The 18,815-nt window shown below is 41.8% G+C and overlaps 1 protein-coding gene across 1 annotated transcript in view; it reads left to right on the top strand.

Annotated features, from left to right (window-relative positions):
- The first annotated feature begins 10,636 nt into the window (after nucleotides 1–10,636).
- Nucleotides 10,637–18,815, top strand: part of LOC119186788 (solute carrier family 41 member 2) — a 41,701-nt gene continuing 33,522 nt past the window's right edge. The window contains exons 1-2 of the mRNA XM_075894586.1: nucleotides 10,637–10,969; nucleotides 13,691–13,798. Of these exons, the coding sequence (XP_075750701.1) occupies nucleotides 10,637–10,969; nucleotides 13,691–13,798 (441 nt within the window). The remainder of the gene's footprint in view (nucleotides 10,970–13,690; nucleotides 13,799–18,815) is intronic.

The following is an 18,815-nucleotide window of genomic DNA, read 5'->3' as shown; positions in this document are numbered from 1 at the left end:
ACTCTCGGTGCTCTTTCGCACTAAATCATGCTTTGCCTGTATTGTTCGTTTGTGTTTAGTTTGTGTTCCGCCTGCTACACTCTGCTGCAGTGGGACTGAACTATTTACATACCTCTTTCTCATCTGCATAGAACAAAAAAGAAAGAGAGATAGTAGACAGCACGCATATCTGTGCGATGAGTTCAGTACCATTATTTCCACTTATACGCAAATGAAATTTTTTCCTCATTTTGTACCCCATCATATGTGATAGACTCGATTAGTCTATCCAGGAAACATTAGTGTTTGACAGTGTTTTGCGCCCCACTGCTTTTACCACGTATACGTACACGTTCGTGCACCACTCGATATAAAAATTTCATAAGTATTCAGCAAAAAGCTTTCATCGATGCATAATACCTGCATGATAGTACTACATCAAAAGTCTGCTAATTTTATGGGACAAGTTCATTTTTTTTTCAAACAAAGAATCACCATTGCCTTCCGCCGCTCCATAACAATGCCACACAAACGCTCAAGATATTGTAAAAAACGATGAGATTTTAGTAAAATTGTGCAATAGTGAATAGACTTTATGCCGATTGAATTAAATTTGAACGTGTGGGCTCTTTAAAACACAGTTGAGCGGGCGTGTGAACAGCACTACAATGCAGTTCACTAATCCATTCTGCTTTGTCGTTCAGGTTACGGCATGGATTAATTTCACCGCCGTACCGATATCTCCAGCGATAAGCGACACCAGTAGGCTGTCCTACCATCTCAACGATATGAAAGTATCAGCCTGCCCGTGCGACAGCGACGTGTCTACGGTCATCCCTCTATCAAACGAAGGAATCGAATCGACGACAACATCATCGACGGCTGCCTATATGAAGAGCTGGCGGAATCCCGGTGCTTTTAGTGGGCGTGTGAACAGCACTACGATACAGTTCACTAATCCATTCCGCTTTGTCGTCCAGGTTACGGCATGGAATCATTTCACCGCCGTACCGCTATCTCCAGCGATAAGCGACATCAGCGGGCTGTCCTGCCATCTCAACAATATCAATGTGTCCTCCCGCCCGTGCGACAGCGATGTGTGTACGGTCATCCCTCTACCAAACGAAGGAATCAGATCGACGACAACATCATCGACGGCTGCCTATATGAAGAGCTGGCGGAATCCCGGCGCCTTTAGTGGGCGTGGGAACAGCACTACGATGCAGTACACTAATCCATCCTGCATCGTCGTCCAGGTTAGTTCGGTTAGATCTCTGTATGCTAAATATTCGAATAACATTTGTTTGTTGCTGTTCCCATGCCCGGGACTTTTCTTTTCTGTTTTTCATGAGTGCTTTGTCGTTGTAAATCAATTGCTTATGTTGTCCGGTGATGTTGAGCTCAATCCTGGACCTAACACTAGAGCCCAAGTGTAAAGTACTCTTGCTGATTCACAGACTAAGAAGTTTAATGAAATGTTCGAGAAGTTACAAGCTGTAAACACGCGTACCGAAAAAATGGAGAGGGACCAGACAGATCTAATCAAATCTGTTGATGAGCTTAAAAAACACAGGCGAGTTTTCAAGAAAACCTTACTGTTTTAGACAAACGATGAACTAAAGTAGAGCGCAAAACGGTCACGATTGAGAAAGTCCAGGAAGAGATACAGCGTTTTCGCCAATCGATTAGCCATATTAGCAGCGAAAACGATCAACTGCGTGCTCGGCAAGGTGAGCTCGAGGATATGCAGCGGCGAGACAATCTCTTATTTTATGGGCTGCCTGATGCCCAGTCAGAGTCCTTGGCCCAGTCAGAAGAAAAGCTGATGAATGTGTTTTCATCCAGATTAGAAATAGCACCCTCTGAAATACTAATCGAACGACCACACAGGTTCGGCTGTTATCATTCCAATAAGTGCCGGCCAATCATTGCCAAATGTTCTCCCTTCAAGCTCAAACAGCAAATACTTCTGAGTAGTTCGAAGCTGAAGGAAGTAAATGTTGCCTTTAGTGAAGACTATTCGCCAGCTACTCGCCTTGCCAGAAAGAAACAAGAAACTGGCTGAATTTGGCAAAACTCAATCCTCAAGATTTAAGCTTCGCTTTCACAAACTGCACGTAAATAGAAAGTGCTACATCTACAACCCCTCTGATGATTGCGTGCGTGAAATCTCCGAATCCTTTAAGTCATCAGTCAAAACTTCACATCTCTCGCATGAGTCGCCGCATGCATCTGTGCACAACACCGAATAGCACTACGCGAGGGGAAGTGGATCAAAGCTACCAGTCGCAAATCAACTTTCGTTTCTTTTCACGAATATTCGAAGCCTAATTCCAAAACGTGACGATCTCTGCTCGGTTATCGATGCTTCTAAAACCGACATAATCTGCCTTACTGAAACCTGGTTGTCTGCGCAGGTTGAGAACAGTGAATTATTTGATTGCAAAAAACACTACAACATTTACCGTTGTGACAGAGGTGTTCGGTGTGGAGGCGGTGTGCTTATCGCGGTTTAAGTTACGATTTCGTCTTTTACAATTCATTTTAGTAGTGCTTTGGAACTTGTTTTGGTTGAAATACAAACGTGTTCCAGGAAGTTGATATTGAGCGCTTGTTATCGACCACCATCCTGTTCATCCACCTTTGTTGACGAGCTTCATGATGTCATTTCCACGCTAACAGTACGGTATCCGAATAGTCCGCTCATTTTACTAGGCGACTTCAATTTCCCGAATATGCTTTGGTCAAACGTGCATTCCACTTGTCATCCTTTCTCCGAAGCGGCAGACGCGTTTTTGAATTTGTGCAACAATTTTAACTTGTCCCAGCTAATAACACAGACAACAAGAATTACGTCTACCACATCTAACATCTTAGATTTAGTGCTCACCACTTCACCTGATCTTTTCCATTCTATATCCTACTTGCAGGGGCTAAGTGGCCATTTGCTGCTTCATTTTTCTTTCACCTCCACAGTACCTCACAGTGCCACACGACAAAAAATATATCCGGGACTGTAAGCGTGCAGATTTTGATGCTATTAATCATGATCTTTCAGCTTTTTTAAGTGATTGCATGCAGAAATTTTATGATCGCTCCGTTAAAACTAGCTGGACTTTATTCAAAGAAAAGGTTCTCTCACTCATAGTAAAATATGTGCCACGCATAGTCATTGCATCTAACCTGCAATCACCGTGGTTCAGTCAATTGCTTAAACGACTATGCAATAAAAAAAACGCATTTTCAGCTCTGCAAAGGTAACTGGCACTCAAGAACGTTGGAGTGATTATCAGGCCATAGCTACGGAAATCAAACAAGCCCTAAAAGATGCTACGGAAATCAAACAAGCCCTAAAAGATGCTAAGGATTTATTTTTCAATACTACATTACCATCTCTTTTAATTACCAACCATAAGCAATTTTGGAATGTAGTGAACAAAAAAGACAATTCCTCAATCACCCTTAAAGATGCAAACAATCGCATAATCAAACTTGATGAATCCGCAAATGTTCTAAACTCTGTATTTGTTTCTGCTTTTTCACAAAATTTGTGTTTCGTAACTCCCACATATGCTAGTTCGAATTTCTTAACAATGGACCCCATTGTCTTTGAAGCTGCCGGTATAGAAAAAATCATAAAAGTGTAAATGTTTCATCATCTTGTGGTGTCGATGGCATCAATTCAAAGTTTTTAATTAGTACTAAAGTGTACAGTGCCATCATTCTCACTTATATATTTCAGCAATCGCTTCATACTGGTTGCATTCCGGAAGACTGGAAGGTAGGGAAGGTGATTCCCTTGCACAAGTCTGGGGATAGGCATTCTCCATATAATTATCGACCAATCTCACTCACATGTATTTCATGTCAATTATGGAACATGTTATTTGCTCTCATCTCGCATCATTCCTACATTCAAATTCCTTTTTTACAGATCAGCAGCATAGATTTCGCAAGTCCTTTTCATGTGAAACACAACTTTTGACATTCACACATGACCTAAATTCCATTCTTGACAGGGGTTTCATTGTCGACTGCATAATCCTAGACTTCTCAAAAGCGTTCGACAAGGTTTTTTCATCAACTGCTTCTTTCAAAACTCAGCAAACTTCACATTGATCCGAACGTTCTTCAATGGCTTCACTCTTTTCTCACTGATCGTTCCCAATTTGTCACTGTGAATAACACCTCATCCATCACTTCTGCAGTTGAATCGGGCATGCCTCAAGGCTCTGTGCTGGGACCTTTGCTTTTCCTCATCTACATAAGCGACTTACCTGATAATCTATGTTCATCAATAAACCTGTTTGCTGACGACTGTGTTATATACCGTGTTATTAACAGCGACTCTGACGTCTATCTTCTTCAATCAGATATAAACCGTGTTCGTGACTGGACTAACACGTGGAACATGGAGTTAAACAAAAAATGCAAGCACATGCGCGTTTCACGTCACGATACAACATTGCCCTCTTATTATCTTAATAATAATAACCTAGAACCTTTGTCATGCTACAAATATCTAGGCGTACTCATCACTTCTGATCTTTCCTGGAAGATGCATGTAACACATGTAACCAATAACGCTAATCGCACGCTGGGTTTTATACGCCGTAATTCTCATATTTCTTCCTTTGCAGTAAAATTACTTCTGTATAAAGCATTAGTATGTTTCAAAATGGAATATGCTGCATCTGTGTGGGACCCCTGCCAAGAAACACTCATTCATCAGCTTGAATCCATCCAGAGTCGGGCTGCTCGTTTCATTAGTTCCAACTATCATTGCACCTCCAGCGTCACTTTCATGAAAACAACTTTATCATTACCTCTGCTCTCACAACGTAGAGAAATATCTCGCCTCTGCCTGTTTCACAAGATATATTACCAAAATTCAGTCCTTAAGAATAAATTGATAACCCCTTCTACACACGTATCGGCTTACATCGACCATAGTCCTAATGTTGGCATTCCCACAAGCCACACCAACCATTTTTACAATTCATTCATCCCCAGTACGTCAGCAAGTTGGAATTATCTTCTCCGATCTGTAGTCGAGATGTCTAATACCTCAATGTTTAAGGCTGCTATAACTAACCTGTCGCCATAATTTTTAGGAATATAGTATTTCAATTTTTCAGTAGACCTGTTAAGCTTTTTAGTTCTTTATTACCTGTTTTTGTTCTTATAATGTGCTATATTTCTTGTTGGTTTCCTTCACTGATCCATGTAACCACCAATTTTCCGCTTTTTCATTATGTTGTGTAACCCACTCCCCTCTGTAACGCCCTCGGGCCCTGAGGGTATTGAAATAAAAATAAATAAAAATAAAAATAAGTTGCTTACGGCAACTTCGTTTTAAGTACAGTTTAAGTACACAAAGGTCACAGTTTATGTGATAGTAATATTTCTCTGTAGTGGTATCATGGACAAATAAACCCAACCGATGCTCCTCGCATATTCAATAAACGACAGTGCCGTAGATGTGAACCTACAAACAGCGTACAAGTGTGGAGCCCAGAGCCTCGTTTTTGTTTACAAGCAAGTCCCTAAAACACTACATTTACACATCATTTTATAGTACTCATGCTTGCGAGGATGTCAAGAGCATTTTCAAATATGCTTGAAGTGGAAATTGACACCTATTCTGAAATAACCTCAGTAAATGGATGGCATGACGACAGTCAACAGCACTGTGAAAAGTTGCTCTCGATGATCTCATTACAATGCATCAGCAAGGACCCCAGGTGGTCAAAATTTCCGGAGCCCTCCAATGTGGCGTCTCTTGTAATCATATGGTTGTTTCGGGACGTTCGACCCCCCATATCGATCATCAATTAATGCATTAGCAGCCAAGCAAGGTCAAATTCTTTCGTACGTCCCTTCAGGCATACGCTCAAGCACTTACACTCGCACTAACATGACCGGAAAAACCACCCTTTGACAACGTGCATAAAGTACGCACACATAGAAACCCGACACGGCTAGCAGACGATGCACGGAGACCTTGATGCTTCCAACAAATGTAGGAAGGGTGCGCACGCACCCTTCCAACACTTGCTGTTGTTTTCCTTTGCACATGGCTAGTACCCAATGGAGGGTATTGGCTGATTATGAGGTGAATTTTCCCGATACTTTCTGAATTGCTTCATTCCTTAATTCTTATTTCAAGTGTCAATATCGATTTTGAAAAATATGTAGTGAGTCCCCTATTTTGCAACAAAATCGTTTTGTCACAGTGATGTATTCCTAAACATCAAATAAAACATCCATGTGGCTGTACCGCAATGTAGAGGCTCCGAAAGAAAAAAAAAGAGCAGGTTCTAATAATTCCTAGCCCACTTCTTAAGGAGCTAACTTAACACTTATGCACATGTTTCGACAAGTCATACCCAGAAACTTGAAAAAACTGCAGCTCTTATGGGTACCAGGCCATCGTGGCATATATCTCAATGAGATGGCGGATGCACTAGCCACAAAAAAAAAGCAGATTCTGCAGAGAAAGCAGAGAAAGAAAAAAAAGCTGGTTCTGATAATTCCTAGTCCACTTCTTGAAGAGGTGGTTCTAGTGCGCTTTTTCTGAATAAATAGAAACGGCGACAATTGCGTTGTTCAGACAGTTGCCGCCATGGCAGCGACTCCACTCGATCTCACAGCCAATACTAGAGCACAGCGAAGAGGTAGAAAAGGAAAGTGACAATAAAGATGAGAGGAGATGGGAAGGACGGGTGCAGATGAAAGAAAGAAAAAGATAGAGTGGGAAAAACAAGTAGAAACGCAAATAATTTCAAGTAAATGAAAGCTGTGAAGAAAAAGATAGAAGATGACAAGCTGACGGCCAAAAACAGTAAGAAAAAGGGAGGAAAAAAATTGAAGAAACAACTCAAATGTTAGAAGACGAGTGACTGAGTAGCAAAAAGAGAGCAAAACGAATGCATTAAAAGAGACCTAAACAAACGAACACACAGAAGAGGAATTGATGAGTGAAAAAATGCGAAGACAAAGAAAAAAATACAGTGAGAAAGGTTTTTTTCACAGTTTGATCTCTGAACTAAACTTTTAGATTGTTTTTTGTTTTATTCAAGTATCCTGCCACCCAGTTGTTGGCCCATCTCCCTTTGTCGGTGAGCTCCATCCATCTCACATCAACATCAGCTTTATCAAACCACACATGCACACAAACACACACAAGAGAGACAAAAAAAAGAGAGAAAGCATAATCATAATTCATAGAGTAATGTAAGTATAGTTTGCCGTGTGGCGCACTAAAGCTATCACCTTCATGAACCCATACCTCGTCTCTCGATCGTCTAGTTCAACTTAATCTTGTCCGAACGGAACATGTCCTCCGACTTGTACACAGGGGGATGAAAAAACAATGGTGGGTAAAGTATGGGGCGCTAAACTGAATAAACAGACATATTGAATTTACTGCACCAAACCACGACCAGTTCACCACCTCTGCTGTTAACCAGTGTTGTGCGACTCTGTCTAAGCTGAGCAACTATTTTTCTGGCAGAAGAAGAGCACGTGCTGTGATCGATGCACAAAAGCATGAAGAAGAAATCGCGATAAATACACGCGTTACACGAGGCAGCAGACGCAGAAGAAGAAGACTGCAGCCGTGTATGCGTCTGCGTTCCGTTCCTGCATCGTCACAAGGAGCATTCTAGTGCAGAAGAAGCTCAGCTATTGCTATAAAAAGGTGATTATCTTTTGCCTTACTGCCTGCCACTCAAGTCCTCGGCATTAGGGGCTGAACAATGGTCATTTTTCGCCGGAACAGAGACACCGTATTATCCTCCCTGCACGTCTCTCGAAGCAGTCACTTTTTATGCTATGTTAATACCATAAGGCAGTGTAAACAGGTGAGGAAATATGATCTGTAACGTTTACAATTTCACAAGTAATGAAATATCACTCGAAATCTCGTTTCACTTTGATCCCCCTTATGAACGAGGCTACAGGACGTACGTCCCGGTCAGTAATTTTTAACGAAGGGCTACGCTGACACATGCTGTACACTCCGCTTTGTAGTGGTACCATGGGCAAGTAAACTCAACCGAGTAAACCCAACCGAGGTAACGGTCAGTATTTGCGTGCTTAAATTGTTCGCTTTCACGATGCAAGACTAGGTACAAATGGTAATAAGCTCGCAAATTCAAACTCTTTTCTCAGGAAACGCACTGTTCGCCATAACTGCAAATGCCATTATCAAAGTTTTACTCTACACAGCAAATTCGCGTGGCTTTAGATACGCTGTTGGCGATAATCTTTCAGAATATATCCACGTGGCATTTGTGAACCACTACCACAAAACACATGTGTCTCGATTGCCCATAACTAGCTTAGGTAAAGTAAGCGCGCACCTACGATGTTGAACGCACAAAGGATGCCCTTGTTGAGCACAACAATTTTGTTGTTCACGTGCGTTACGTGACTTAAATCTTCTACATTACATAAATGAAAGCTTATGCATCCCTCTTCGTCCTAAATGTACAATTGTGAATCGGCTTTTTTTTTTTACTGTGGTCTACCGCACGCACCCTTCCTCTAATTGCAACATCGTTAAAAATTACTTTAGGAAGCTTTACTTCTCGCGAAGATCTCACAAAACGCCAGAGGGCAGCACAGGAAATGAAGGTGACGATTCGGTGACTGATATTCGGAAATGATAACTGGCAAATACGGTTTTGCATTTGAGTTAAAGTCTAATGATTCCCAAGAAGGGTGTGTGTGTGTGCGTGTGTGTGTGTGTGTCCTGGCGTGCGCGCATGCGTGCGTGAGAGTTGAAGATAATGAATGTCGCTGGTGCATTTTCTGTCCGCCCTTTTTTCAATCAATTAGAATGTGGCACTTACTATTGTACTATTGTCAGAGTTACGGTCTTTTGCAATAAAACTGCACTCTTTATAAAATGACACGCTCACGCCGAGAAGTCGATATTTGATCGAAGTTGCCAGGATCCCGAGAAGTAGCTAAAAGGGGAAAAAATATTCTTGAGCAACTAGGCACAATGGCATGTATACTGTTTGTACTAGCGACATAAAGATACTGTACACCATTACATTGGCAAATAACGCAGGGGAAAGAGCAAATTTTCATCTCTACAAAGTGGGATGAAACATTATCATTGTTGTCACGCGCCTCTTGTGAGAAATTTTTATATCCCCCTCTTTTCCCGTGTACACCGCGATTGAGGATCACAATGAAGTGATCACTCATGATAAGCATCTACATCAATCATCTACGTCATAGCTTTGTGAATTATCATGACTGTGTGTTTTCGAAAGTGTGCGTGTTTAAATGCCGCATGAAGTTACACATTTAGTATAACAATCCAGTCCCTACTGCGAGGAGCAGATGATGACCTGTTGTTTGACAGCGCTCATAAGAAAGGAAAACCTCGTGGCACTTTTTGACAGCATCAGCAGGAAAACAGCATAAACTGAAAGAAAATGGTAGGCTACTCCTTCTCGGAAGAACACAAAATCAAGCATGTGCATTGAAACATTTCACATAATTTTACCATGACCAACTATCCAAAACAAATTTATATAGACTTTCTCTTTCTATTCATGTTATTTTGGGTGCATACATATGAATGTTTTTAGCAAGCAGTCTAGCCCACCAAGATATTGCACTTCGAGGCTTCCTTGTTTTTGTCACATGGTTGAAAGCAGACGCTTTTGCTTGAGGCACTCACTCGTGCTGACAGTGACACTTTAGCGAGAGTTCACTAAGTTGGTGGTGGTACGACCGCGTTTAGAATTGACAGCATTTGGCCATCCTATAACTGAAATGAATTGCAGCGCAAGAAGTGCAAACTGAAAATAAAACACGAGACGACAAACCAGATTGCATAGTTAGTGCTGGTATGTCATCTCATGTGTTACTTCGTGTCTGCATTTCAAATCGTTTTGATGTACGTCCGCAAGACCCAATGAACCCTTTTCACAATTTACAAGCGTGCTTCTTCTGCACTGCTTTTTTTAACTAGTAATGGCGGCACTTGTCGTGCTTCATGCGCAGACGCGGTCCAAGTCATGGGCATCCGCAGGGTTCGTGTTCAGGCAGGCGAAGGTCCATCGCTGCGCCCCCCCCCCTCCCTATTCGGTCAATATTGGGGGCAGATTTTATGAACCCCCACTTGTGTGGCAGCAGGGCGCCCCACTGCCTAGTCAATGTAAAGTGCAGATCTTGCACCACCCTCATAGGTGACTAAGGGTCGCCGCCGTCCCTTCTGCCTTCTTCGCTAGCACGCCTGGTGTCATGGTTGAACGTGCTTGGTCTTGTCTATTATGAGCGCTTAATAATGAGAGGTGACGCGAAGATTTTCACGTCATTGCGTACGCAAACCACGCTTAAAAAAGCTATTTGGACTGAATGGCAAGCCACCACTTGTTGCCTAAACTGCATAGCAGGAAAGCGAACTTTACAATTTTGAAAATGGTCTATATTAGGCAAAATTCGGAATGTATGGATAGCTTTAGCATAGCGCCTACATGCTCTTACCCGCAAGCGACTAAACCGAGTATCACGCTAATTTGAAGCTAGTCTCATGATGACTCCGCAAAGCGGCAGTATTGCGTAAAATGAAGGCAGCAGATTACAGTTTTTGCAACGCTTACGCATTGTAGCGCCGATGCGGCCATCCACCATGGTGCCGTCGAAGGAAGGCCGTCAGGACCCTCGCAACGATGACGTAAGCTTATCTATGCCTGTTCGTGAGATTGGCCAGGCGTCGTTCATGCTTTCACCAAAGCCGGATCCTCGTCCGCCCGAAGCAAGCGCACCCCTCTTGATCGACGCCTGCGTTGGCACTGCCCTTATCGGCCGTGCAAGTGTGCCACACACGGCTATTGGGAGTGCCAGTCATGGTGAACGAACGATGAACGCTCAGCTGACCTCGACGGCGCTCCAGGTGTTCGTGCCCTTTATCCTGGCTGGCTTCGGCTCCACCTTGGCTGGCATCCTGCTCGACGTAGTCAAGGTAAGAATGGCTGGAGTGTAACAGCAAACTACTGAGTCACTCAAAATAAGAGCTTCATAAACCATTTTGATAAACGTTTCGAAATATTAGAATGTATTTTCGTAACAAGGGAGACACGAATGTAGAGAAGAAAAAAAAACAGCCAGAAAGAGGTAGGCACCATTTCTCAACTGTGAATATTTTATGAGGCACCCATTGGAGCCGCTCCGTAGAATAAGGGAAGGAAACCAGAGTAGAAATAAAAGTAGAATGTGGTAGAAAACATGGCTGATCTCTCTGTCTGATAATCAGTATACCAGAAAAGAGAAACGTGTTCTAACAGAGGCAGTTGACAGTCTATTCTGTTTTTTACGTGCACGAAGGAGAAGGAATATATGCTACAGAAACAAATGATACTGTCACGCAAAGAACAGCAAGGAGTTCGAAACTTGCAGCGTGCAGCTCAAGGAGAAAGCACGCACGAAAGGAGCATACACAGGACGCGTGCACAGTAACAAATGTCACGGATCAATTTCTTACTTATTCGTGTGTGAGTAGCTTTGGATAAACTTGGTTGGAGTAGTTAGCGAGGTAACCTTCGGGCTCTTTTTAACTACTGTAACTTAAAAGCAAAGTTGCAATGGAAGTACAAGAGGTACAAAGCGCCCGAATCGCGAGATTAGCGTGTGTGCATGAACAACCGCGTTTTGTGAAGACGCACGCGCATCTTCAGCCACAGGAAGACGACCTTTACCGCGTCCCCAATGCACGTCTTTCGGGCCATGTCGCTACAGATGGGAACGTGCTGAACGACATATAATGTATATAAAAAGCTGGGCAACGGTACACTCCATGGTCTAGTAGTTTTGTGCCGCCCACTGCAGCATGGGAGGTTGTAGGAGAAATTTGCAATCGCTTGGAATATATCTTGCGTGATATCAGTGACGGAAATTGGTCAGCGGAGCCGTGGTAGACCTCGGCAAAAACACATTTTTGGTAAAACCGATAGAACTAGAGATCTTATCGTGAGCGTGGGTAGGGTTGCCCATTTAGTGTGAGAGTAAATTTTCGTCGCCCTTCCCCCCTAACTTCTCGTTGGCAAAATCCAAACGACAACGTGCTTTGCGATGGTTTAAGAAATTGGAAATTATGCGGAGACTTCCTCCATCCAAGGGCTAGCCTGAGTTGAAGGCGGAAAGTAGACAGTTCCTGAAATGCAACGTCAGGTGTCTTCAGCTTCCAATAGTTTAAATTACCTGTGTATTCATAATTGAACAAACGTATGAGGCAGACTCTACAAACACTCTTTGAGGTGAATAATGGAAGGCCGCGTCCCTGTATCTCTCTTGTACGCACTCCTATGATGCTATATATGCAACTATTAACTTGAGCGACTACATTATTTTTAGATTCGTTCACATATTTGTTGCAGTTTCATCATAACATTCGAGCAGCATTCAACTTCCAGTTGGCTGGCATTGAAACCCAATGTGTTGCGTATATATCACACATTGCCAGTGCCATAACATTTTCCACAGAAGGAACTTGCTAAAAAATAAGGCCTTACGACTGGCTTGACGTGCCTTCACTGCAGGATTGGCGCATTGAAGCGTACCACAAACTTTATTCTATAAAAACGAGAGCAACCCGTATTTACGAGACTAAACGCACCATTGAGTTCATGTTCATGCACTGGTCATGTGCGTGTCGCTTGTAACAATTCCTTCAAGTATTTCGGCAAAACAAAAGTAACGTGTAGGATATTTTTCACCACAGTCTCAGTCATACACCCTAAAGTGATTATTCACACAAAGTCAAGCTTTGAAACCTTCATATAGATAAATTGTTCCCCATCGCGCCCTTTAAGACTCCGCTGCTTGACCCGTGGTAATAGAACTGAATATAAACTGTTGTGCCGCGTAATTCCAGTATACTTCATTCGCAGTAATTGTATTACCTTGTCCTGCAAAGTGAATGAGTCTAGTTGCAACTTATGAATTTAGTAAGTAAATCGCAGCAAACTCTCGGCCTTCTTAAGAACAACCAAACAGATTGCGGTTCTTGTTTGTGACTACCACGTAGGTAATATATAAGAAGTGGCTGACCAAAAGCAACCACCTTCAAAAAGTAGGCGTACATATTGGGTTGAGTAGCTAACCAATTTAAACCATCATTAGGTCTTTGTAAATGGAGTTCTGTCCAACTGAACTTATAAACACTATTCGCATTGTTTGAAGGGTTCTAATGAAAACTTTGTTTTCATGTATGATACAACAGAAATCTTTATTTTTTTAATGTAAACAGTTACCACATATGCTATGTTTACGTGTCCTGGTCAAATGGGTAGTAAAACAGAGTTTACCCTTCCTGAAAACAAAAATATATAATTTTTGCTTAGACACGCAATGCAGCATGAGGTGGTCCCTCAAGCTGTAGTACGACACGTGGAGTTGGGTCTTACTGATCACAACCGGAAATTTCTACAAATATTCAAGCTGGACTAAATCATACTATTCTCGTTTGATTGCTCGCAGGATAGCTTAAGAGACGCTTGTTTAGTTTAGGTCCTCTATGATAAGATGTGAAGAATAGAGAGAGGAAAATGTTCGGACTGTTATTAGTGTTGGCGACCACCGCATTCTGTTTTTCGACTACGCCTTCTTTGATGGTAATAAGGGCTTGAGACAAGTTTCGTGGACCTTCTTTGAGCCTTCTCTATATGTTCTCATTTCAAAAATGCAGGACTGGCCGGTGTATGTGATAGTGCACCAGATATTTGTGGTCATTCCACCATTGCTTGGACTCAACGGCAACCTGGAGCAGACCCTGGTTGCGAGACTTAGCACCCAGGTGCGTATTCAGTGTGCCTCTCTTTGGCCCACATAATGAAGAACCAATCTACGTCCTCGCTTGTCTATTCCGCTTGCACTATTTGAATCTACGCTTTCATGCGTGCCTGTCAGACAGTTGCTTTCAGTTGCTCTGTACAGTAACACATGCTTGATTTTTAATCACCCCCTCAACGAAATTGCCAAACGTAATGATTTTTATGGCGTCTCTCATAGCATAGCCTCCTTTTGGTGTTTGCACCTCATAAAACAACTAACCTATTGTTCCTTGTTTAGGCACACTTATAAGACACCTAACTGAAGTATTTGATTTACCCTAATACTCGCAGTTTCATGAATTTTAAGTCTTGTCCATAAGCGTGTTGCCCGCTCCACTACTGTTATGCTTCGCACAATTACCAGAAGATGCATTCAGGAATTGTATATGAGATGGTATCGTGAAGCTAGTTAAGTACAGTTACTAGACGAAATGCTGTCATTTTTTGAACCAGTGTCGCCTGAAAGAGAAGCAATGTTCACTAAATAAGGTGTGCTTGCTTAGGTAATAAAAATGTAAAACCCTTCAGCGCTCTGTAAATAGGCACACTATAAAGATGACGCTTTGAAAGTCATTCAAATGTCATGCTACGATCGCCACTTAGCATAACATTAGTCAGTTTTTATCGCAAAAAATGCAATAGACACAGTATAATATACACAACTTGGCATGCATACTGGAACGTAGGTTTGTAAATCTAAAGGGACACATAAGTCAAAGAACGATTTCCCTCAGTATGAAAGCTCAATGTATGACAGCATCTAAAACGACAATTTGATCAACAACAATGACCTACTTACCGAGAAATTAAGGTAAATGCACAAGAACACATGCGCCGCAGTAGGATTAAAATGATCCTGATGACATCAGACAAACCACCTACAGTTATTCACTACTAATCGGTTTAACTGCAATAAATAAAGAATCTTCCGTGCATAAAAATACGCAATAAAATGCTGCTTGTTTGTTTCTGTTTGATTAATGGAAAAAAAGAACCGCCGGACGTAACTATGGAAAATGGCGCGAGTGGTTCAAAAATGCAATTTCCATGTAGTTACACTGGGCAGATGGTGCCATCTAGCAGAGCACAGTTGAACAAAAAAAAAAACGTCTACCATCTCGGAGCCAATGGCGGCAAGTTAATCTATAGCCGTATTTTTTTGCTGTGGCTCCCGTTGTTTTCGATCCGCTGCTATAAAGCCGGGCAACGTTGCGCATGGTAACAGTGACGTGAGTTGGTCCGAACTCTCAACTTGTTGAGCGAGTAATTTGAAGTGCGTTAAACTGTTGCGGTCAACTAGAACGTGATTTTATTTCAAAATAGGCCCTTCTCTGGCACAAAAGTAACACACGAGATTTGTGGACCAATATTTCTGCAGTCAACGTCAACTTAATAGTTGCCTTTAGTATCTTTTTAGAGGTCATCGAAGTCATGCTCCGCTAAGTTAAAGCACTGTGCCAAGGCAAACTTCTGATGACTAGGAAAGAAAATACGCAGTCATAACTTAGTGCCAAGTTGAATACACTCGAGCCTGCAGTATAAACTCTTTCAAGGGGGTTCTTGAACCCATGCAATATGACATAGTACATACCCAACTAAAACTGATGAAAGTGGAGCCCTTATATCAACTTCTGACGTACAATTTACACGTGCGGCCTCCGTCAGATTGATAATTAATTAAGCAATATCATAATAATATTTCACAATTCCGTGATGCATCTACACATCTCCCCTTCCAACTCTACGCCCTCGCATTCTTTCTTTTTGAGGGAATGCCTGATTCGTCAACGCGGCCTCCTTATCTCCACCATCCCCGCTTTCAAAGGTGCCCTCTACTACTTTTTGCTTGTTTTAAATGAGACGGTATAAAGCATGCGTACAGAAGCACTGAAGAAAGTAGTGCTGAATTGAAGACAAGATGTTGAAATGACGGCTCTAGCACATACTGAATCTAGGAATTCTCCTTAGCCATGCATAGTATTACATAGCCTAGCAAGAAGGTGGGAGTGTTGTGAAGATGACGGAGGAAATGAGGAGGCGAGAGGGTGAAGCATGACGTAGTCTTGTAAGGTGCACTTCAGCAAAGAGCTTAAGCTAGCGCCCAGGCATATTAAGAATAAACGTGTAGCTTTACTGCAGAAAGATTCTTCCGGACGCAAACGTAAGTCTTCCTGGCAGCACAGTCTTCCTACACGTCAGCGAATTCCAGTCCGAGCGCATCTTAACAACGCTGCCCCAACATTCTTACAATGTTCCTGTGGATGAGGCAAACTTTTTCATGCGATAACGTTAGAAAACTTGTTTCGCAGAAATGCCGGCATCGGCATTGGAGCCGGCTTCGTTCAATAGGAGCAAAAAAATTATGATCTTTTCCATGACTCGCACAAGAGTCAAATGAATTGAATTAATAATAGACATGCCCAGATCCCAGTGAAAATTGAATCCCAGCCATGTCTTTTTCAAGCAAGTATTCTGTCACACAGCAAAGTCTATGCTTGGAAATGCATCTAAAATGACTTCCTCTACTTGGAAATGATGTTAAAACAACTTCCATGCTTTACAAACACAAGAGTGCTGTATACAGGCTTCATAATATAACGTGGCATAGCGCCGTAAAAATCTCGTAATACAGGAGTACATTGCCATTGGGTGTAATATGACTCGATAGTCATAATAACCTCGCGGTTTGAAGCCAGCCGCAGATGGCAAAAGTCATGAACGTTAAGGCGTGTATTCTCTTGCGACCATGTAGTGGGTGCATAGAAAGCAAAAAAAAAGATAATTCGTTCGCATAAATGCTACTGGTTGACAGTGTGCTACACTTTATAGAGAGTACAGTTATATGCAAAAACTTCAATGGCACAAGCTACTTTTAACTTTATCGCTTACTTTGAAGTCATCCACGATTTAAACATTTCGGGTTACATGACACAATAAAACATTTTCACCGAGGTCTTTGAAATAGGCACTAGGGACAGAACACTGCTCTCGCATTCCACTTTCAACCCAATATGGCCGAACGTACTTTTCAAAGTACACTTCAGTTTTCGGGAATAGAAAATAGTGAACAGAATATTCTGAACTTGCTTATTAAAGTTTAGAATGCCAAAAATCTCAGCAAGCTTATCCTAAATAGGCATACAACTCGGTTCTGCTCTTTTTTGCTTTATGAGTCGTTAAACTTTATAAAGGTATAATGAAATATAGAACTAATGAAATTTCCCTAACTTTAGGAAAATGAGAACCCGGCAAACGCACGTAGTCAGTGCTGCTTTACCGAAATTTATTTGAAAGTTTTCCCATCTATATATTCAAAAAACGGATTTATTCTGCTTCAGCAAGAACAAAATACTCCTTCCGAGTGCGAGATGCGCATAGAGTGCATAGGTTTGCTCTGAGGTCTAATAAAATGTAGGTGTACTTCAAACTTCACATTAGGACTTCGAGGGAGCACACATGGGCCTGTTGTGAGTTGCCTCAGAGACTAAACTAGCTTTTTTTCGGCGGGGGGAGGAGGATAAAGGCTTTTTTTTCGTTATATGAGGCTCATGAGACTGCAACAGTTGTCTCTGTCAACATACGAGAGCCTGTTGACGTTCAATCAACAGGCTCTGTGTTCGGTGTGGTGAAAAACTCTGTGATTGATGCAAGTGACAGATGTGCTACAAGCGCTGTTGACTTCATTCTGTACTGCTCTTAAGCAGCTCTAAAAGTGGAGTGCTTCTATGACCTTAAGCAACGCCTCCTAAAAAATTGCCTTAAGAAACCACCAGAAGCCATGTGGTCTGAGTGTTGTGGGTCATTCGTTCACCACTGTGCTTCCGCGCAAAGAGGTTTAAAAAAATTCCTCTAGTGAAAGCTTCCGCAATGCTTTGCCAGCAGTACTGAAGCCAGTTTTTCACCTTCAAAGGTCTCAGAAAGATGCTATTTTCTGGTGGTGCTTAATTAGACAGTAAATGGCTTTGATTTGTTAGTCTACGTAATTATAAGTTAAAATATAGTTGTTTCCGAAGAATTATTACGCCGAGACTAGTGTCGGTGACTTAATCTCCAACAAAGTTTGCCTTGAGTTTAGGCTTCCTAAATAAAACTATAGTGGCACAATACGCACTTTGAGCTCTATCTGACCCGAAAAGTTTGCCACGTTGTCGTGCGAGGAAAACGCTCCTTCTCAGTCGTCAAACGCCAACAGCTCATCATGCCCCTAGTAAGATGGCTGGCGCAGGCGCCATCTTGCAGTTGGTACGGCTTCACTAGTGGGCAAGAATTTTCACTCCAGCATTTTTGTTCAAGCCTTCTTGCCTCCGCGTAAAAGCCCTGGCAGGGTGATTCCACGAGATCGACACGGGTCCAAAAGTTGATATTTTATATTTTTTATTTATTTATTTAGTGAATACTGCCGACTTCTATGTGAAGTCGTAGGCAGGAGTGGGTGACAGATAGACTTGATTGGACATTTTCCAGGGCAAGAAAACAACAGAAGCTTGAAACAGAAAAAAAATTGAGAAAAATATTTCATTGAGTATTTTATGTTTCGTGCATCTCTCACCATGTAGCCCGAAAGTCAACTTCGTTTTATGATTGACGGCATAACTTACGAGAAAAAAATGTCAAATTTCACCAACACGGAGGCACCAATTTCGTCACCTGTCATTTTCGAAAATTGCATATGCTATAAAAAGACAAATATTTTTGTTTCAAGGAAGATATTTTTCACCTGAAACGCATGTCTATTGAAGAATGAATTCATACGGTTTCAAGTTTGTAGACCTTAAGAAAATAGCTTTTAAAAATGTCTAATATTGCGACAGTGTAAAATAAGTTACGTGTTCTCTATTTTTTTTCTCCGAAAGTAATGCAAGAAACGTTTTCAAACTTGACACAATTTGAGAATATAGTCTGCTAATTAGGTACATAAATTATTGCTGCCGTAGGTCAAATGTAAATTTTTATATATTGCCTCAAAATTCTCATATTGGC

This window comes from Rhipicephalus microplus, chromosome 5, assembly GCF_043290135.1.
Source record: "Rhipicephalus microplus isolate Deutch F79 chromosome 5, USDA_Rmic, whole genome shotgun sequence".
Classification (NCBI taxonomy): Eukaryota; Metazoa; Arthropoda; class Arachnida; order Ixodida; family Ixodidae; genus Rhipicephalus; species Rhipicephalus microplus.
This window is presented reverse-complemented; position numbering and strand designations above follow the sequence as displayed.